This window comes from Dunckerocampus dactyliophorus, chromosome 13 (genome assembly GCF_027744805.1).
Source record: "Dunckerocampus dactyliophorus isolate RoL2022-P2 chromosome 13, RoL_Ddac_1.1, whole genome shotgun sequence".
NCBI classification, from domain to species: Eukaryota; Metazoa; Chordata; class Actinopteri; order Syngnathiformes; family Syngnathidae; genus Dunckerocampus; species Dunckerocampus dactyliophorus.
This window is the reverse complement of record NC_072831.1, coordinates 12,679,464-12,700,505: the sequence shown is the minus strand read 5'-3', so window position 1 is coordinate 12,700,505 and position 21,042 is coordinate 12,679,464. Positions and strand designations below refer to the sequence as shown.

The following is a 21,042-nucleotide window of genomic DNA, read 5'->3' as shown; positions in this document are numbered from 1 at the left end:
TAAACTTTTGATCAGCTGATCAACAGCCTATTTCAATTTAATGCTTGTTTGCATTCTTCTTTTGAATTTTGAAGCTCTACTTAGAACCTTCCTAAGATCCACCAGTGCAAAATGTACAGTAATTTTTTGCAATTTTTCAAGTGATCTTAACATTTTAATCAGGAGTGTATGTCTTATTTATGTTAAGTATGTCGTACTTTCTGTGTAAAGTGACTATAGGGGTGTTGTTTCTTGTCTAGAGAGCTCTAATAATGTTAAAAACTGCGTTTAGAAGTTTGTAAACAGGTTTCTGTATATTTATATATTTTTTGTTAATTTTGTTGTGCCTTTTGCTCTGCTCTTGCCATTTTTGCCATTATAATTTTATTTCTACAGTGTACAGTGGGCCAAGAAAAAAAAAAGAGTCCCGGGAGTCAAATGGCCACTGATCCACAGTTGTGACACCCCTGCTTTTATAGCAATACAGCTTTTTGGTTTATGTCATATGAAATGTGTGACATTACCTCATGTATTTAAACCTTATTTAACAATAAAAAATTAAGTTATTAACTTTAGGGTGTTGTTTTCATTTGGTGCAGCAATAGGCGCGCACGCATGTGCCTTATAACATGCACAAGAAATCACAGTGGTTCCTGGGCGCCATGTAAGTGAGTGCTGATTTTAGAGATAATGTACGCAGTGCAGAACGTGTGATTAGGTAGCCTGGAAATGACGAGGCAAGGCCATCCTTCACCATGGCACGTAACGCACCTAACACATACCTTTTTTCTCGAATGATTCGGGGAAACATGGCGTAACCTATTATGTTCTGTAACAAGCGCTTGGTGTTGTAACATTGATGTTCTGAATTGTGGTGATCGTGAACGCACCTCGCTGTGGATGTTATTGTGGATAAGGAGGAAGTGTGAGTGTGGAGAGCGAAGAAGAGACGTGTGCGAGCTGAGCTGCATACTGTGATGGAACTGAGCACTACAGTTGCCGTTAAGGTTGGCGATAAAAGTCTCCGTATGACTATCAGGATTCTACAGTACTTTGCAACATGTACATCAACTTGATGATTGGGACTTTGCAGAGCGACTAACAACACTGTCAGGTAAAGACAATGTCTTCCTTTTACCTTTTAAATGCTGCTTGCATTGACGGGCAACAAGCGATGCACATGCAGCCCAACAGCAGCAGCAGAGGTGATTGGTCATTCCCTCTTGCCTTAAGGTATTTACTGAATGGAGGTGAACTCTGCGTAGCACTTGCTGGGAGCGGCAGCTGCAGGAGGCAGTTATTAAGGAAGTGCTGTGATTAGCAGACAGCTTGTCACTTCACCTATGCACAAATTGCCATGGCAACTCAAAACTGAAAGCACGAAATTCAACAAAATGCGTACCTAGAGGTCACCAAAGGGTACAAGGGTAATTAAGGGTTACAAAGCGTGCAGAGTACAAAAAAATACATGCATGTTGGCAGGTCTGAGTGCAAGAATCAACAGTCTGTTGTAATATTTAGTTATGTTATCTTATTGTTATTTTACTATTGATGTTAATTAGAAACTGTTTTGTTCCCAAACCCACCCACACCCGACCACCCATTCTCTAATGGGCACCACGGTGAAAGATTTGGGCCTCACACACTTGGAACTCCCTCCTTTTCCTTGTCAATATTTACTCCACATTCCATTTGAGCTGCGAGGGATGGTGATACTGAGCCGAAAGGAGTCATGTCACTCCAATCAAATGGTCAGTACTTGAAGCATGGTGTATGATATCTGAGAGGCTGCAAACAAACAAGGACCAATCCTCTGCTGCCCATCTGCACTCAGCTCAATCCATTAAAACACACCACAGATGGTTTTGCAACTTGTTACCGTTAGGTTGCATTCATGTGCATGCAGACACTTTACAGCTAATCCTAATGATCTTAATCAATTGTTTCTCTCTTTTGCTCAGTTCGTGACGCCATCTGCTCCTCACAGAAGACTTCCCACATTTTACACCATCTGTGCTCACAGGTGATCACCTCAGGTTCTTTTGACCTTTCAACATGCATGGATTTCCTGCCATGGGTGCCGGTGTAAGGGTAGGACGTGTTGCAACCCACTGCGGTTCAACTGTTTGTACATTTTACACATTTTACACAACACCGTCATTTTCACTGTCTACATGACAATGCAGCTCGGCCTAAAAATGCAAAAACCAAAACGTTTGTTGAAACGTAAACAGTTGTAAACTTTGTGTTTGCGCCTCCAATAAAGTGTACACCGTTCAGTTTAATACCAGGCTGAGCTTTCATCCAAATATTATTTTCTCTCCAAAAATATATATTTTTTTGTCAGAAAACACATCTCATTCACCCTAAGTGGGTAATTGTTTATCAATACATGATAATACAGGCAAAATGCACAGCATACACGTACCACTGTTAAAAAAGACCATCATTTTTACATTTATGCTTTAATGCTTTACTGATAGTTTGTTGCGTGCTCGAGTGTTGAGATTTCGCACTTTGGTCAGTGGTCCTTGAACGCACCATAGTTGCTGTCAGACAGACATTAGAAAATAGACATTTGTATCAAGGGTGTCCCGATACCGATATTGATCCGATATCAACACCAATCATACATACTTTTATGATTTATTTTAGAGTGTGGAATGTTAGAACAACAATAGGCAGCAACGGTAGGTATGAGAAAAACTCACCCACTTACTTCTTTATGCATGTGGGGTATAGTTTTATCCACAATGTAGTGGCAGCTAGGCATAAGACAGCAAGGTTCAAGCTGCTCAATGAAGCGTTTAAACCCGACATTACTCTCTACCGACAAACTCGCTCTTTTGTGTTATAGCTAATGACTTTTTGCCGTCCCGTGTGCGTATCCTGTGTGACGCCGCTTCATATGCGCGATGAGGTTGGTTGTATTAAACTTCGCCTGTGCTACCACGGGAAACTTGTGCATGACAAGTTTTGCACCTAGCTGCAACATCTTTTTACTGCCACACGGCTGACATCACTCCTGCTCCTTGCTATTTTTTTAGCATGCTCGAAAACACTGTTGTTGTGATCACATGGGCTCTATCCGGTTGCTGCTGGATAGACGTGCCGGGGCGGAGTCTGGAATCGATTGCTTGTATCGGAGTGGCAATATCGGAGATTTGAGATACAGTCCAATAAAATCTGGTTTCTTGCCGATAAAAGCCGGATATCCGATATCAATATGGGATCGGGACATCACTAATTTGTATGGGCTGGTTTTGAATAGTTTGAATAGCACTTGTTGTGTATCCACTTTCCGTCAATACAACTGGCCTGGCATCCATCTTGAAGTGGTTTTAGTCATTTTTGAAGAGTTTCTAACACTCAGAAAAGAAAAATGTTCCTACTTTTACTTGGCCATAGTTATGTAAACATAATCCAGTAAGCTCTATTCAAAAAGGACTATAGTAGCACTGGTTATCAGGAGGCCAATGGAGCACACACACATCCATGACTACAACAAGTCAGCTCAGTTTGTTTTGGAATAGAATTTATTTTCATGTTCATTATCAAAAGTTGGAAAGGGTTCCAAAATAACACATTCTTACCTGTCCACTTTTTGCAATATTTCTGTTGAGGTACCAACCAACCTGAAGGGTGGAGCTAAACACTGCAATTTTCTGATTGGTCGACAGCATTAGACACTTGCATCACAACAAGAACGCAATGGGAACGGCATAAAAGCTCTTTCAAAAACACCTGTATTACGTAGGAAACACGGCCACATGCCAAGAAGAAAGTACACAAAATGCTGTCGTCTTTTGTTTATTGTGTCATAAGTCATGTTAAGGTTCATCACTTCCAACTGGAAACCACTTTGTGGAAACATTGTTCACCTGATGACAGTGTTTTTCTTAAATCTTAATTTCACTCTAAAGAAAAAAAAACAGAGCCGTGTTCCCGCAGGGTGACAGATTGCCACTGTTGGCAATAAAGTCCTGCTACTTCCAACTTGGCTTAGGTAATAAAATTCAGGTGGTCGGGCCGACACATGGAGGGAAAATCTCACCCTGGAGCACCATGAGACCATAGACACACACACACACACACACACACACACGCTAATGCACATGGTGCCCTCAGTCACTAAAAGGATGACTCCCCTCTCTCCATAGAGGCGCCGGCCTTCATGACCCTGTCATCCTCCCCCAGCTTAGCCCATCCATCTAATTACCATGCTTTTATTGTTGTTTAATGAAACCGAACCAGGCCTGAAGTGGTCCGAGGATAGATTGTGCAATTTCACAAACCATCGAAAACATGAAATCAATAGATGGTAAAGCGCTACACGGCATTAGAGGCCTTGTTCACTGCTAATTGATGATCAATAATGTCAACAAACCACCGTAAACCTAAACGCAGGCTAATGCATTGCTACAGAGCGACCGCATTTGCTTGTAAATCTTTTCCTCCTCCATCTCAAGGGAGCAAAAATTGAAGCCTAAAAGCCAGAATATGAAACTTGGCCATCACACCTGCTTCAATTATTTAATCTGCTTCCTAGAAATGGACCCGCCGTGACTCCTGATCTAATATCCTGTCCCAATTTGTCAAAATGAAATCCTTGTCTATGTTTCGCCACACAAGAGTACCATACCTACATGCTGCAGCCTGCTGTGATTCAGCAAAGACTTGGCCAAGGTGAGCACCTTCTCCACACTTTCACGTCCCAGTTCTTCCACACAGCATTATTATTTTACCCGGTACAATCCAGAACGTCCTATTAGGAGCAGAGACTATTGATATTTGATCAATTGGAAAAGATTTACGTCAAGATTGAATCCACTTGCAGCATGCACAATTTAGATTCACCGGCAATTATTTCAAGTGACAACAAAATTGAGTTTAAAACAGCAATGCAATTGTACTTTGATAAATAGAGAAGATGAAGCAGGTGTGAAGTAGCAATAAAACACAATTACATATCAGCTCCAGTTAAACACATACAACAATTGGATTCCTCCCACCTGCACCTGAACCTTTGGATAGACCATATGATACAAGAGACAAAATGATTCATGTGTTTATGCACGCTGGTCCGCAGTATTTTTAAATATTGTTTCAAAACAGTTAACCGCTTATGTAGTGGTAAATGTCATCATGGATGTTTTTAAATGTCAGAATCTCTGTATACAAGGTTTTTTTTTCCTCATTATTAATTAATTTAATTTAATTATTGATTATTAATACACAACCTAGTTGTGTATTGCTTATTCATTGTATCTTATATCATTTATTGACTTTAAATATTATTTTGTCACATGTATTTGATTCATTTATTTCAAAGTAGTTAACCCCTTATGATACATATATTACTGTGATGCCAGTATACTGTTTCAGTGTGTGTTATGTGGCATTAACATATTATTTAACTGAATCAACGTGTATTATATTTTATACTTGGTTGGAAGAAAGCAACCATTTTTAGAGCCTATGGAACCAAATATGGTTCACTAAGTTGATAAAAGGTTTATGTTTGTACTAATTGCGGTGCAAAAAAAATACCCTTTTAACTGACATGAGGCTCCTCAGTTAAATGACAAGTGAACAAAAGCAAACAACTTAACTTTTTTTACTCGGAGCACTGTGGCCCCTGACTTAAAATTTTAGGAACTCAAGCAAAACATTTAGGAGTGCACATTTCCTCTCATTTTCACTGTATTACGCTTATTGTAGTTCTTAAGAAGTAATCATTTATTTTAATATATTTATTGTGATTTGACTTATTTTCTTTTTTATTGTTTAAAGTACCGTTTTCACATATTTTATATGATTGTTTTTCTGTGGTTCCGCATTAGCTTGGCTATATTGTCAATCACCCCGTTACCGCAACATACTTCGTTTAAAATAAATAAACAAGTTATCAGTGTGCGTCTGAGGAGTGAATGAATAATGGGTATCATATAATAATGAGTACTCAGCCATCTTATGTTATTTTCAATATGAGATTTCCAGTTCATGTTTTCCTTTCAAGTAAAAGTTGCAGCCCCCCAATAAATGGAGAAGGCATTTTCAGGGTCACGTTACATAACACCGCTGCAGGTTTTGCAGCCTCTGTGCTGTTAAAAGTGCTCAGCATGCTGATATCTCTGAATTTTCTCTGAATCATCACATAAGCCACCAGAGATGCAATTTCATTTTCTGTGTTCATCTACGCTCGAGGTCATCATCTCTGACTTCAACACTATCGCTTCGTAATGTTCCTTTACAAGCTGTTATATTTCAGCGCAAATGAAGCGCGATGTGATACTAATGTCATATCATAGATTTCACTGGTTCACTTAAAGCCGACAAATACTCAAGAGGGCCTCTTTGATGAGCAAAACTCATCAGCCTTGAATGCGTCTACATGCTCGAAAAGAGCATGTCTTCATAAAGTTAATCAGTTAACAATGCAGCTGTGGCTATAAAAAGGGAGGAAATCAAGGTTTACAAGGTTTTTTGCTATCTTAAACCCCTGTGACTATTTTAATAGTACAAAAGAAAAGTGGCTGAAAGTACAGTGGTATGCATCTTTACATATGCCGACATTACGGGGACAGATTTTTTTTGTGCACAGAACACAGATTTCAGTTTTAAACTGGATCGTGTTCACATTTTTGGGGGAACTTGAAATCACAGCACAGGCCATCACTTCAATCAGTTTCACTTAAATCACAAGGGTGTCCAAAGTGCAACCCGTGGGCCATTTTTGGGCTGCGCATATTTTTTTTATTGGCCCATGGAACACTGTAGAAATAAAACGAAACAAAAATCAAACTGAAAAAAAGGGAAAAATTGAGCAAAAAAAGGCACAAACTAACGAGAAAAAGCTGAGAAATAAGGTTTGCTGCATGTTTTATTGTTTGTATGCACTTACAGGACAACTAGCTATGCTAAAAATGTACAGTCATACCTCGCTACATCTCGGTTCGAACAGCGCGCCCTCACTCTCTCACGGTTTTTCGAAAATGAATTCATTAATAACTGATGACGGTTTTGTGGTTCAATACAGCTGATTATTAGTCAAAACATATGCTTATAAGCAAATTGAACGTATTCTTGGACCAAATTAATCATTTTCAATCATAAAAATGGCTAAATTAACGAATATAAGGTGTTTAGAAGATGATATCTGTGACGCTGTGTGCACTTTTAAGAGGCGGGGACTGGGGAAGTGGTGTGTGTGATGTCAGCTAGCTACCGTAGAGTTGTTAAGTGTTAGCATGGTTAGCATTGTGGAGCGTGCGAGTGACTGGTGTGAGTTGTGGCTGACAGAAGCTCCTGTGCATATGTTTTCTGTGCTCTATTGCAGTAGTATTCTACTACACTGGCCACTAGGTGTCAGGAATGTTGGATGAGACAATAACCACAAAGTATCCTCTCAATGTAGCGTCTAAGACATCTTATTTTCTATCATGTCAGCTATTTTGGGTAATACAATCGTAAAAGTGACTATAGGAGTGTTAATTCATGTCTAGAGGGCTCCAATAATGCTAAAAAAACAATATTTAGAATGTCTTAAAGGGTCCCTGACATGACATCAACTTTGCTTAAATATGTTATGTATAGCTTGTAATTATGTTCTACATTGTTCAATTTTTTAACACAAACGGTATATTCAAAAAATGACATTTATAGTTTATAGCTAGCTCTCGCAGTTCAGCCTCATTTCCGGACGTGACATAATCACGGTAATATCGCTCAGGTAAACAAACATGGCGATGTACGAGACAGAGGATGTTTACAGTGATTATAGCAAAGATTTGAGCGATGTGTCAATAGTTTCCAGTGAGGAAGAAACATTTGGAGAATGAATAGAGAACTTGCAGAACATGAACATGAACACATGGAGATAAAGATGGGTTGCCTTCAAAACACAAAATGGTAAGTGTAAATTACTCTGGGGTTGCTTATCCTTCAGTTATCAGCCACTTAATGAGCGTATTTTTATAGCCTGTATGTGGCCACACATCAAGGATAGGATGAATGTACGTTCGCTGCCATCGCGGCTGCCGCCCCCCACCCCCCACACACACACACAGTGAACATATCACTATCAAAAGATGCTTATATAACATGTACTGTATAATGCTTTGAAGCCTTGTCACTATCGTGGAATCGTGTTTACATTACGACATTATGTAAGAAAGACATCACTTACTCTCTTGTGCCAAATTTGATGTCGTGGTCGTTCTTTGTTGTCTTGTTTTTTTCCTGTGTACCAGCGTTTGTACCGTACTTTCAAGCCAAATGCTTCTTGTAAAGGTGTTCCTTCAAAGCAGTCGTCAGTGAAATGATCACTGCAAAGAACAGAAGTCGAGGTGGGCATCCAGCTGTCTCTTGTTCTCTGCCCTTGCTTCGTTCGTTGTTGTCTTAAACCTTCTACTTGATGATAAATAAAATGATAAATAACATTTACCATTACGTATTATTATATCATTTTTATGATTGTTTTTTTCATTAATTATCCTGGTTTAATATTACTACTGCATCCAAACTCATATTTACATACATACACATATACTGTATATGTATACACGTACATGTAGTACCTATATCATTGGTAATATTATTTTTTTTCGACATAAGAACAATTCAACTTAAGAACGGTCGTCTGGAATCAATTGTGTTCGTTGTTTGGGGAATTAGTGTATACGTTTTTATAAACTGGAACGCCCGATCCCAAAGACGTATTTATACGTCTTTTACGTGTTTTTACACACGAGGCAAAAAGAGGTGATGACGCAACTGCACACTAATAGATGTCACTGTATGCACACACACAGTTTAGTTCTAAATGTGAAAACTGTAAATAGTTCATGGTGTTATATTTGTAAATAAGTTGTTATTTTGATGTAAAACAACCCTTTTGTGTTGTTTATGTTGTGGTACACTTTAGCTATTTCAGCTGACACTGACACAAAAGCAAAAAAATTGTGTGAAAGTGAAACTTGTGCTTCAGATGGAGTAGGCGGAACCCTTGACAACCAATTGCATGAGGTTTGCCCAGTGACATTATATGCAGCAGCATTTGCTGATGCAGCTTTTTACTCTATGGATTTTTGTAGGTTCAATCCTTCTTCACATGTAGAATGTGCTGAGCATATGCAACCTGTGTCTACCTCTGGTGGCCCAGGGTCAAGGTTCACATTACCCCGTAGGAGCAGGAGATGCTGAGTTAGCGTCATGAGGAGCTCCTGTGGCTGCAACACTGCAACGCTTTTTTTTGCACTGTGATAGGACAAAAAGGTTGCTATTTTATTTACCTGTATATACATCTGGTTTACGTGGGTTTTCCACAGCGGAAGAAGAGCGTCTTCATCACATACACAAGAATGCGCGGGCGACAGTGCGCAGGGATATACGGCGGGAGACAAAAATAACGCCAAGCGATTTGTGAGGTCTGATTTTTTTCAGTTGAATAATTTTACACATTTGCACAGATTTTATGACTAGATTTAACTCAATAAATCTTGGTACGTGCTATGAAATTTGCTGTGCAGCCTTCACATTGGTCCGAAATCAGCAAATCTTTACATTTATTTTCTGTGTGTGAGTCCATTCTTAAATTTAGAAAGTTTAGAAACACGTTTTATCCTCAATTTAAGACAAATATTCTTAATATGTTGTTGAAGAATACCAAAATAAGGTAAAAATAAAATAAAATAAAAATGTAACTAATTACTGGCCAAAAATATTTTCATAAGAATTGGCTAGCTATACTTTCTCAATATAAGATTATTTTTGTTGAATAAAAATCGCATTGTTGTTCTGAAATCGGCAAGTCTTTTCGATATATTTTCTGTGTGTGAGTCCATTCTTAAATTTAGAAAGTTAGATCAGCAATTTCTGCTCTTTATTTAAGGGAAATATATATTAATCTGTTGCTGAAGAATAATCCACATTATTTTTAGCTTGTTATTGGAAAAAAGAACTAATTTCTGGCAAAAAAAAAATATCTTCATAAGAGTTGGCTAGCTATACTTTCTTTATATAAGATCATTTTTCTCAAGTGAAAATTGCCAGACAAGATATTTTTTCTTTTTAGGAAACAAAATAATAAATGGTTGCTTAAAACGGCACTTTTTTACTTTCTTGAAATGTAGTTTTTGCAGTGTGGAAGAAGAGCAGTGAGCTCCCTGTGCATTCCACAAAGACTCTGAGGGTCATTGGGAGTACAGTGGGAGGTACCTGAGGAGCCTCTATGCAGATCCAAGCAGCCTTATTCAGCAAATGTGATAAGTGGGAGGCTCAGAAGGCTTTTGGAAGTGGGACATGGTGGTCTCACTCACTGCAAGATGACTGGAACCCTCCCTTGAAAAATAAAACCCACAAATGCACAAAGCGTCCTATCAGCAGCAGCCAAAGCATGCATAAAGAACTTCTACATCCGTCTCATGAAGCACACAAACACTGGCTCCACTAGTGGATGGACGCCTGTTAGAGCACATTGTTGGCCAACACAGGGAAGCTTTTGGCACAGGACACTCTCTCCTCACTGGAGAAAAGCCTTTTATTTCACTCGCAGCAGCTCTCTAGGTGAATAATCCTGTCAACGCTGTTCGCGCCCTGCCAAAACACCCTTAATTATCATCCAATTATGATTCGCTTCCAGTGACTTCCAGGATTTTGCTGGTCCTTCTGCTAAACTAGAAAGTGAGAGACATTTACACGAGAGAGAGACCTGGACAGTAAGCACACACTAGCACTTAGAGCATGGAGGCTTGTGTGGGATAAAAGCTCCCGTGGTGCAAAGACGAGCTGGCGTTTAAAGCGTCACACGTGATAACGCACTGGCTGTGCTTACAATGTTTGTCCTAAGTGGACTCTGCAAGCAGTGGCGTGGGGAGGGCTGCCAGCATCACAGGCAAGGCAAGTATCGTGTTCCCCAAACCTGTCCCTCGCGTTCATTTCAAACCATTCTCACTAAAGCAATCGGCAAATACCCCACAGTGGAAACCTAAAGTACTTCCCATCATAAATGAGTACATTGGAATTGTTCTAGAGTAACTGTTATCACCATAAAACCTTTGTAAAGTGTACAAATAAGTTAACCACATTCAAACTACTTTTTAAACACTCAAATTGCCAAATGTTCTCATCTTTAAGGCGTTGTGGGGCAGTGGCTGGCTTCCTGTCGCCCAGAGAATAGACTTTAAAACAGCTCTGCTTGTGTAGCAGCCTTTTCATGGCCTCGCACCAAAGGACATCTCAGACATGTTAGAGCCACATGAACCATCTCAGGCTCTGAGCAGCTCAGGGAGGGTTCTCCTGCGGGTGCCAAGAGTCAGGACTAAGCACAGTGGGGCTTCGTTTCAGTTTGATGCTGCCAGAATCTGGAACAGTCTTCCAGGAGATGTGCGACAATCCTCAACGTTGGCAGTCTTCAAAAGCCATCTGAAAACACTTCTATTCAACTGTGCATGTGACAACTGAAAGTATGTTATCTGCACTCTTCAATTTTAATTCATTTGTACTTTTTTTTGTTGATTGGAATGATTTTATGGAATTTTATGTAACGCTTTTAGAGTGATTTTATGTTTTATGGAATGATTTTATGAAGTGATTTCGTCCTTCTTTTCTGTAAAGCACTTTGAATTACCTTGTGTACGAATTGTGCTCTATAAATAAACTTGCCTTATGCCAGAGCCCTGTGAAATCTGCCTAGCAACAAGTGTAAACTTGACGTGACCAGTGTTTGAACGATTCTGCGGGTCTCCACTGTCGTGTATGCTAAACAGCTTCCAAAAATGTTTTTATAATAGTCAAATGTTGAAGATAGCTAGGATGTCTGTGACAAAACAAACCCACGAAAAGCAGCAGGCCCAGACAACATCTCAGGACGTGCACTTCGGGTTTGCTCATCAGAACTAGCTGATGTGCTTGCTGACATATTTAACCTGTCGCTTGCACAAGCATCTGTACCGACCTGCTTTAAGTCCACCACCATAGTGCCCGTACCCAAGAAGAGCAACGTGACCTGCTTGAATGACTATCGCCCTATAGCACTCACTCCTATTGTTATGAAGTGCTTTGAAAGAATAGTCATGACCCACATCAAAAAGAGCATCCCGGCGGCAACTGTGGACCCTCTACAGTTTGCATATCGCCAGAACCGGTCCACGGATGATGCAGTCAACACTGCCATCCACACAGCCCTTTCTCACCTACAGGGCCAGGACACATATGTCAGAATGCTATTTATAGACTATAGCTCTACTTTTAATACAGTCTGCCCCCACAAACTCACAAATAAGCTCCTCACACTTGGCCTGTCTCCCTCCCTCTGTAACTGGGTGTTTAACTTTCTCACAGGCAGGCCCCAGTCAGTCAGAGTCCACAATCGCACATCCAGCTCAAGAATTGTGAGCACTGGGACCCCACAGGGGTGTGTGCTGAGTCCGCTCCTCTACACGCTCTTCACCTACGATTGCGTGGCCTCCCAGAACAACACCAGCATCATTAAATTTGCGGATGACACTACAGTCATCGGACTGATCACTGGTGGTGTTGAAATGTCATACAGAAGAGAGGTGGCGGACCTCATAGCTTGGTGTCGTGATAACAATCTCCTCCTCAATACAGATAAGACTAAAGAGATGATCATCGACCCAAGAACAAGGGAAAAGGAGCCGCATAGACCCCAGGTTATTGATGAGACTGAGGTGGAGAGGGTGAAAACCTTCAAGTTCCTTGGCACACACATCAGCGAGGACCTCACCTGGTCTCACAACACCCAACAAATTATGAAGAAGTCCCAAAGGAGACTGTACTTCCTGAGAAGACTGAGGAAATTTGGCATGTCCACCACAATCCTGAGTTGCTTCTACAGATGTACTATCGAAAGTGTCCTTACCGCCTCCATCACTGTTTGGTACGGTAACTGTACAACACGTGATAGGAAGGCACTCCAGCGGGTGATCAAGACCTCACAGAACATTGTTGGGGCAGCCCTCCCCTCACTACAAGACATTTATAAATCTAGAGTCCTACGAAGAACACACAACCTCATCAAGGACAGCACACATCCACAACACTCATTATTCACACTCCTACCGTCAGGCAGACGCTACAGGAGTTTGAAGTCCAGGACCACAAGGCTGGCAAACAGCTTTTACCCACAGGCCATCAGGCTTCTCAACAAAGCACTCACACATGCCGCACGCAACACACGCACACACTCATAGCACTTTATTTATTGATTTCTTTTTATTATTTTTCTGTATTAATGTCTCTTCTGTTGTTGTTGCTTAATTTATTGGTATTTATGTTTCTTATGTTCTTATTCTTTCTTGTGTTTTCTTTCTTTTCTTGCGAGAATGAACAGAATAAGATTTTCATTGCATAGTATAACTGCTGTTTTACTATGCACATGACAATAAAACTCTTGAGTCTTGAATCTGTGATCCCTCACCAGGTTGTTTACATATTGCAGCAGTAAAACAACAATTTGATTTCAGAAAGGCCCAATATCAGTGATAGCATTTTCCTGGGAAACAAAAGTCTGAAAAAGACGGGTTGTCTTGTACAGCATTCAAGGTCTAGAGATTTATACACGCACACAACTTCTTCCAAAGTGAGTTAACACTTTTCTTCCTGTCACTCACACACACAGCAGTGACCTGGACCCATGCAGAGCCACGACAGAAACCGAGTGGAGAAAAAAAAAAGCGACTGAAAGGTTGTTAGCAAATTAACAAACAGGAGGAGGAGTCATGTTGCTAATTTGAAGATAATGGCGAGCAGTTATCAAACTACTGCTGAGCAGTTCATACATTGTAACGATCTAATGTATCTTATTTATTATGTATTGTGTAAAACTAAGACATGAATAACATCAAATTAAAAGCACAAAATGAATGCCGACCCACCATCCACCAGTTCAAGTTCCAGCCAAGTTTTTCCAGAAAGATGATTACATCACTGTTTGACGTGTGTGGTAAAAGGCAGTGTGCTAGCATGAATTAACTTGAGACAAATGTGCACATTAGCACTCAATAAGTCATCAAAACTTACCTTTATGCATTCTCACATAGTATCAGCATTTGACACCAAATATGAGGTGAAAGAAAAATGGTAAAAATACAGTAGTAGTCTATCTGTGCAGCATGAGATAAAGTTAGCACACGCACAATGGACATGCGTCAAGCGAGATGGCTGTAACAGAGAGAATCCGGCCACTTTTCAAAATAAAACATTAAAAAAATGGAAATTATTTTTTCTTTCTGTGCAAATGACCCCCAGGGGTTGGGGACCACCGTGTTAGAGTGCACATTATTAGAGATTACATGAGAGAAATATATAACAGAAATGTATTAAAAAAGTGCTACTATTTTTTTTGTGGAAATAAAAGTGTTTACAACCTTAATGTACTGTACATGTAATCTGGCCAACTGACTTGAAAGTTTAGATGTATGAAGGCACTAATACCCATAATTCATGTATGAGCATGAAGACAGCGTAATGAGGGAAAATATGCTGATAAATGAAAGCGAGGACAGGAGTCTCAGGGGCCCAGATGCACTGAATTTTGAATTTTCTACAGTTATTAATTGGAGGGGGGAAGAGCGGAGCAGGAGAAGTGTCAGAAAAAAAAGGAGGTGCAAGATTACACAAAGTAAGAACAACCATGGCCAGCTGGCTAACTCAACTGGTAGCACCGCAGGTTCATGTTGCAGGGGATCGGGGTTCGAATCCCGGTCAGGGATGCTCAACAAATGATGGATGGATGAAGAACAACATGTGTAAGCAGCCTACTTTTGCCACAGCACGTATTTTGTCTGCACCATCCAGAGGCAATAAGCTGTCCTGCAGTTATTGAATTGTTTTGCTTCACTTGCTCTTTTCGTGGGAGTTGAAAGACGAGAGGAAGACTGCAGCACAGACATGGACAGACATAAAAACACCACTGCTGCTGCTGAACACTCAGCCTTGCTAATAGCTCAACACATCACTTTTCCCTCTGTCTCAACGCCTACACGACCACCTTAATACTTTGGCAACACACATCATCCATAACATGCATACATTCCATATCCAGTAGTTGGATCTGCCTGCGAGGATGACAGCACCGTGAGATCTTTGCAGTGAGATCCTGCTCTGTAGCCTGACAGGTCTTAGCGATAATGCAGCATCACAGCCTGCACACATGGAGCAGACAAGTGCTGCCTTCAAAGACCCATTAACCTCTGTGAAATTTTCATTGCCGTGGTGAATTATACAGTACTGTGGAAGACTCGTGACCACCATTAGATTTGTTGTTTTAGCAATTATATAATGACCACACAGTAAGTGACTTTTAAACATGGCCTTCTCACTGTTCTTTTGTTAAGTGTATCGTCGTTGAACAAACAATGAAAACTTCTTTTATAACACCATCCATGTTTTTACCTGGTGCCACTAGGGTAGGGCTGTACTTATAAACACACTTATGCTTCAGACACCTCCTGCATCCGCTTTGACAACAACGACTGGAATGTTTTGAACAGGCAGCTGACAATAGAAAGTAGAACGATACTGGCTTTCTTACCAATATCCAATACACCGATACTGTCCAGCACTACATTACCAATACCGTAATCCGTCATTTATTGCGGTTAATTGGTTCCAGACCCAACCGTGATAAGTGAATCTCCGCAAATTAGGATTCCTTATTTATAAATAACATACTGTACTGTAACATACTGTATGTCTTTTCACATTATTAGAGCCCACTAGACATGAAACAACTTGATACTTGTACTACCCAATATCAGCAGACATCATCAGAGAAGATAAGCCATTTAAGACATAAGTAAGTAAGACCCGTGCTTGTGTGTTGCAATAAGTGTGTTCCAGACGTGTGGGGGACAGGAAGTGACGTCGGGGGTTCAGAGCTGAGTTTTAACGTGTGGTGGATTGCGGCCGGAACAGTAGCCCGTGTTATGATTATGATGATGATTCTGTTATTATTATTGTCCCTGAGATCATTCAAACATGCAATAAAAGCTTGTTGTGCCGGCGCTCAAGTCTGGTGCTTGTGTGTCTCACCGAACATGACAGTAACATTACTGACTCTTAGTGACCAGTGTAGAATACTACACATCATTCACAGCATCCGAATGCATCTTTTCAATGTCTTATTTGTATTTTAGTCCATTTAGCTATTTTTATGCTTGAAAATGCTTAATTTAGGCAAAAAATATGCACAATTTGCAAAAAAATGCGTATTTTTTCGACTAATAATAGGCCGTATTCAACCACAGAACAGTATGATTTATTAATGAATATATTTTTGAATAACCGTGATACAGGTGAAGGTGAAGGTGTGAAATTCAAACCGCGATGTGGAGAGGGACGACTATCAGTACGGTCCTCCCTCGCTCTATCGTAGTTTTTCAAAAGTTAATTAATTAATTAATGATCGCTGTTTCATGGTTGACTATGGCGTATTAATAGTCAAAAAATATTGAAAGCCATGGCATGTCTGACACGATAGAGTGAAAAGAAGTTCTCCTCCCATTCCATGTGGAAGTGGTAAGTTTTTGGCTACTTTGTCCATTTTGCCCACTCCATTATAAACCCTTTCTTACGTTTAGAATACAGTAAATGAATTGGAGGCTAACGAGTGAGCTCGCTAGCTTCGTAGTGGTTAACGCCATGGCCGTCTCCTGTGTCCCTGCAGTAATCCCGTAGCCTGCACATTCCAGTTGAGCAATGTGGTGTAAAAAAAGAATAATAGGAGTGTAAAGGTGACTACAGGGGTGTTATTTCATGTATACAGGGCTCTAATAATGGTAAAGATTGTATTTACAAAGTCGTGAACAGGTTTTCTGTGCTCTAACTGTGAAAATGTTCCATTTATTAATATTGAATCCTACTTTGCAGAAATTCTGTTATCGAACCATTTAACCGTGATAAACAAGGCAGCAGCTTTTCCTTCAAGCAAATTTTGTGTAATGAACAAATTCTTTTACTGTGGTGCCACAGTAAAACTATGGTTTTGTATTTGTACAAGTATCAGGAAAACATTATAGCATTACATGAGTGTCTTTCGGATATTAAATGCATACAAAATAGTGAAAGCTTTGACTTATAAATTTGTTTTATTTAGTTATTTATTTATTTATTTATTTAAAAATGGGAAAATACTATTTGGAAGACTATTTCATTGAATAGTAAAATAGTTCCTGGTTCATTAGAGATGATTTTAATTCTATGTGTTCTATGTGTTCTATTCTATGCATGTGTTTTTGTCCATCTGTTAGTTAGTCAGCAGGCTACTTGACCAACAAATGGACGCTACCATTATCAATGACCACTGGCACCAAAGTACAGTGGAAAACCAAAACGTACGAAAACTGAATCAGTTTTTCCCGTAAGAAATAATGTCAATCCAATGAATCCGTTCCATGGGTCCAAAATGCACGGTGAGCAGTCATCAACAAACGAAGCACAGATACAAGTTTACGCCCCCCAATTGCACGCTAACCAAGCAGGCAAACACAAGCCAAGGCTAAATTTTAGCAAAAGTTTTGAATGTTAACCAACATGGACGTTGGTTCCACTGCACGGTATTTGTGGCAATCATTTCCTTCGAAAACCGAGGCCTTCGAACACCGGGGTGTACAAAGACCAAAGTTCCACTTTAGCTCAAAAGCTTAAAAAGCACCTTTATACAGATCCTCACCAAAATGTAATGATTCCTTGCTAACTGTCTTACTATATAGTGCTGTACTCTACCGTATGTCAGAATGACTGCTGTGGAAAACTGAGTCATGACCTAAGACTTTTGCTACATTGTAGCATTGTACTACACCGAGAAACTGGATTTCTTTTACTGACTCGAGCTCTTATCAATCAGTCGCTGGAGTGGATGGGGCACACGCGTGATGCGGCTTGGGCAGCAAGGGGAGAGGAGAGTTGATTTGAGCAAGGACCAGATCTGTTGCTTTTTCCACTGGGCTAATGCATTTATACAAATGCAGTTGCACATTTAATGACATGTTAACTCATTTCCTTTGTTAATTTAGCTAGCGGTAGCAGGGGAGAGTAAATGAACGAGATTGCGAGTGCTGATTCAGAACTTGTTCATGACGTTGACATGACATGATGTTCATCTAGAAAATACAATAATAGTAGCACAAAACAAATATTCACCTTCTGGGAACATGGCATCCCCATCCTTTCAAATATAATTTTTGACGAGAAAAAGTGATGCAAATAAAAGAAAAATCCTGTCACTGTCTGCTTTGACTGTTTGCTGTCGCCACACGCAAACGCACGTAACTGACACACAAAATGATGAATATTCCCTGCAGGCTGCATCCTGACAAGCAAAAACCCGCCTCTCCAATACGGCGCCCCTCGGTGTGAGCTGCGTTACATAATGAAGCCACATAATCCGTGAAGATGCTCTGCGGAACGACGGCAAGCGAGGTGGCTTTTCTGCAAGCATGGTGGAAAGGAACGTAGTGAATAGACAAAGTTGACCCATATACAGCAGGAGGACTTCAGGCTTTCTGCTTACGTGTGCAAGGAGGAATTATTCTGCTTGGAGAGGGCCGACACGAATAGACACAATTGCCGTCATCAAACAATCACCAATTAGCTTTCACGATTTCTCACACTCTTCAATCAAACGGCACAGCAAGTCTTGACGACGCCTCTCAGTGACAAGGCCTTCTACCTTCAACACTGACGAGTGATGGAGGCAATCCTTGTTTGAAGACATGACACCGCAGCGCCAGGCTGATACGGACCACTGAGCTGTCACAATGTACGGGTCAGTGAATGCCTCACCACCATGTTCTTCAACAAAAAATGCACACAGGCTTGCCTTTCTGTAGACAATCATGTTCGGGGAGTCCTCGTCTGGATCGGTGACACCGGCCCGCTCTTTGGATCCTTCTGCCATGTTCACCCAAACCTGTTGGAGGGGAAAAAACATGTGCCACATGAGCTAAAAAGAATAGTAAACATCAGCGGTGTTTGTGTTGGCATGGTGCAGACAATCTCAAAAATGATTTCATTATTATTATTTAAAAATTCTATGAGATTAAAGTTTAAAGCAAAATTTTTGTACTGGAGTAAAGATGTGATATTGAAAAAAAAAAGCTGTAGTATTACGAAAGATGTTTTTTCTATAAAAGTTATAATATTGTTTTTTTTTTTAAAAAAAAGCAAAACAAAATTACAAGAATTAAACGGAAATATTGGGTTTTATAAACAATTTATTTATAAAAAGAATGTTGTAATATTGCAAAAAAATATGTATGAAAAAAAGTCATAATATTATGAGGGGAAAAAAGTAATTTTACTGCAGTAAAGTAAAATATTACAAGAATGAAACTGTAATATTGTGAGTAAAAACTATTTCTTATCTACAGTATAGGAGAATAAATTCACAATATTATGAGAAAAGTCATTTTACACCAATAAAGTTTTAATGTTGCAAAAAAAACAAAAACTGTAATATTGTGAGTAAAATAGATTACTAGAATAATGTTGCGGGCAAAATAAATCAAGTTGTAATATTAAATATGAAGTTATAATAATAAATATGAAAATAATAAAAATAATATCAATATAATGTGTGAAAATTATACTTTTACTAAAATAAAATAATATTGACAAAATAAATGACGACAATAAACCGACATTAAGTTACAAAAAACAACGGGAATCTAGGAAACTTCACCTGCACTGTCCAGTACCCAGGTATCGTATCGGCAACCACCAATCATGATACGAATGGAATCGTTATGAAAACGGATCGTTACACTCGTTACCAAATGGAGATACAAACCCAGATCTTCCAGATCGGTGTGGCCAACATGCTAACCATTATGCCTTTTTTCTTTTAAAAAAAAATGCAGCTTTATTTTTTATTATATTTATTTATTTTTTGATTATATTATATTAATTTTATTTTTATTTAGTAATAGTATTATTTTTTTAAATTAAAGTATTCTGCTCAAAAAAATGAAGGGAACACTAGAATAACACATCCTAGATCTGAATGATTGAATTATTCTTATTAAATACTTAGTTTTTTACATAGTTGAATGTGCCGACGAGAAAATCACACAAAAAGGTATTTATTTATTATTTTATTTATTTATTATTTCATTTATTTATTATTTATTTATCGGGGGTGTCTTGCTGCCCATCTGTTGTCTATTCCTTTTGCACCACAGCGTGTGAAATCGACTGTCAAGCTGCGTTTTTTCTGAGTGGACAGTTTGATTTCACAAAAGTGTGAGTGACCTGCCTTACGACCTCCAAAATGGAATCAATTCATTTTTCTCCTCAAAATTCTATGCACAACAATCCACGATAACAACATCAAAAAATGGTTTGAAATGTTTGCAAATGTAGTAAACATGAAATATCCTAAGAAATCACATGTACACAGGTATTCACACCCTTCGCCATGATGGTAAACACGGAGCGCAGGTGCATCCTGTTTCCACTGATCATCCTTAAAATGTTTCTACAGCTCAGTTGGAGCCTTCCTGTTACAGAGTGAGCTGATTGGACATGAGTTGGAACGGCACACACCTGTCCTTGTGCTGTATTTAAGATCCCACCGCTGACAGTGCATGTCAGACCACAAACCAAGCATGAAGTCCAAGGAATCGAGAGGCGCTGCAAAGACGAATGGGCAATGCTACTCAAAGATACGACTGCCAAGCTTGCCAAAGGTGTGCGTAGGTGAAACACTGTGAATACTTAGCGAATGCACTGCAAGTATTTGTATGTGTAAGCTTGGAAAGTGTTGACAGCATTAAGTTAAATCATATGACGGTTACCTCTGATCTCCCCACCCCTCATCCTAACTGCTTTGGGAGCTGCTGTTTAGGGATTTATTTACAACCTCACCGTCACTTTCTCTCAGCTGACGCCCTCCCCTTTTGCAACTCTGTGTTGATTTAATCGTGCTCCACAAAGGATTTTCATAACCATGCCTCTCACATAGACTTTGCCACCCAGGGCTGCTGTGTGTTAAAGCCTTTGTTAGTCCTTTCATCATGCCGTGTAGACAGAGGTGAGGGG

The 21,042-nt window shown here is 39.6% G+C and overlaps 1 protein-coding gene and 1 long non-coding RNA gene across 5 annotated transcripts in view; one reads left to right on the top strand and one right to left on the bottom strand.

Moving 5' to 3' along the window:
* Positions 1-3,226, top strand: part of LOC129192218 (uncharacterized) — a 35,513-nt gene extending 32,287 nt beyond the window's left edge. The window contains exon 5 of the long non-coding RNA XR_008573384.1: positions 1,941-3,226. This is a non-coding gene — a long non-coding RNA (uncharacterized LOC129192218). The remainder of the gene's footprint in view (positions 1-1,940) is intronic.
* Positions 1-21,042, bottom strand: part of LOC129192217 (regulator of G-protein signaling 6-like) — a 58,878-nt gene that overhangs the window by 34,293 nt on the left and 3,543 nt on the right. For all 4 annotated transcript variants that reach the window (XM_054795991.1, XM_054795994.1, XM_054795990.1 and 1 more), the window contains one exon: positions 18,824-18,913. In XM_054795991.1, coding sequence (XP_054651966.1) covers positions 18,824-18,901 — 78 coding nt within the window. In that variant the 5' untranslated portion in view covers positions 18,902-18,913. The remainder of the gene's footprint in view (positions 1-18,823; positions 18,914-21,042) is intronic.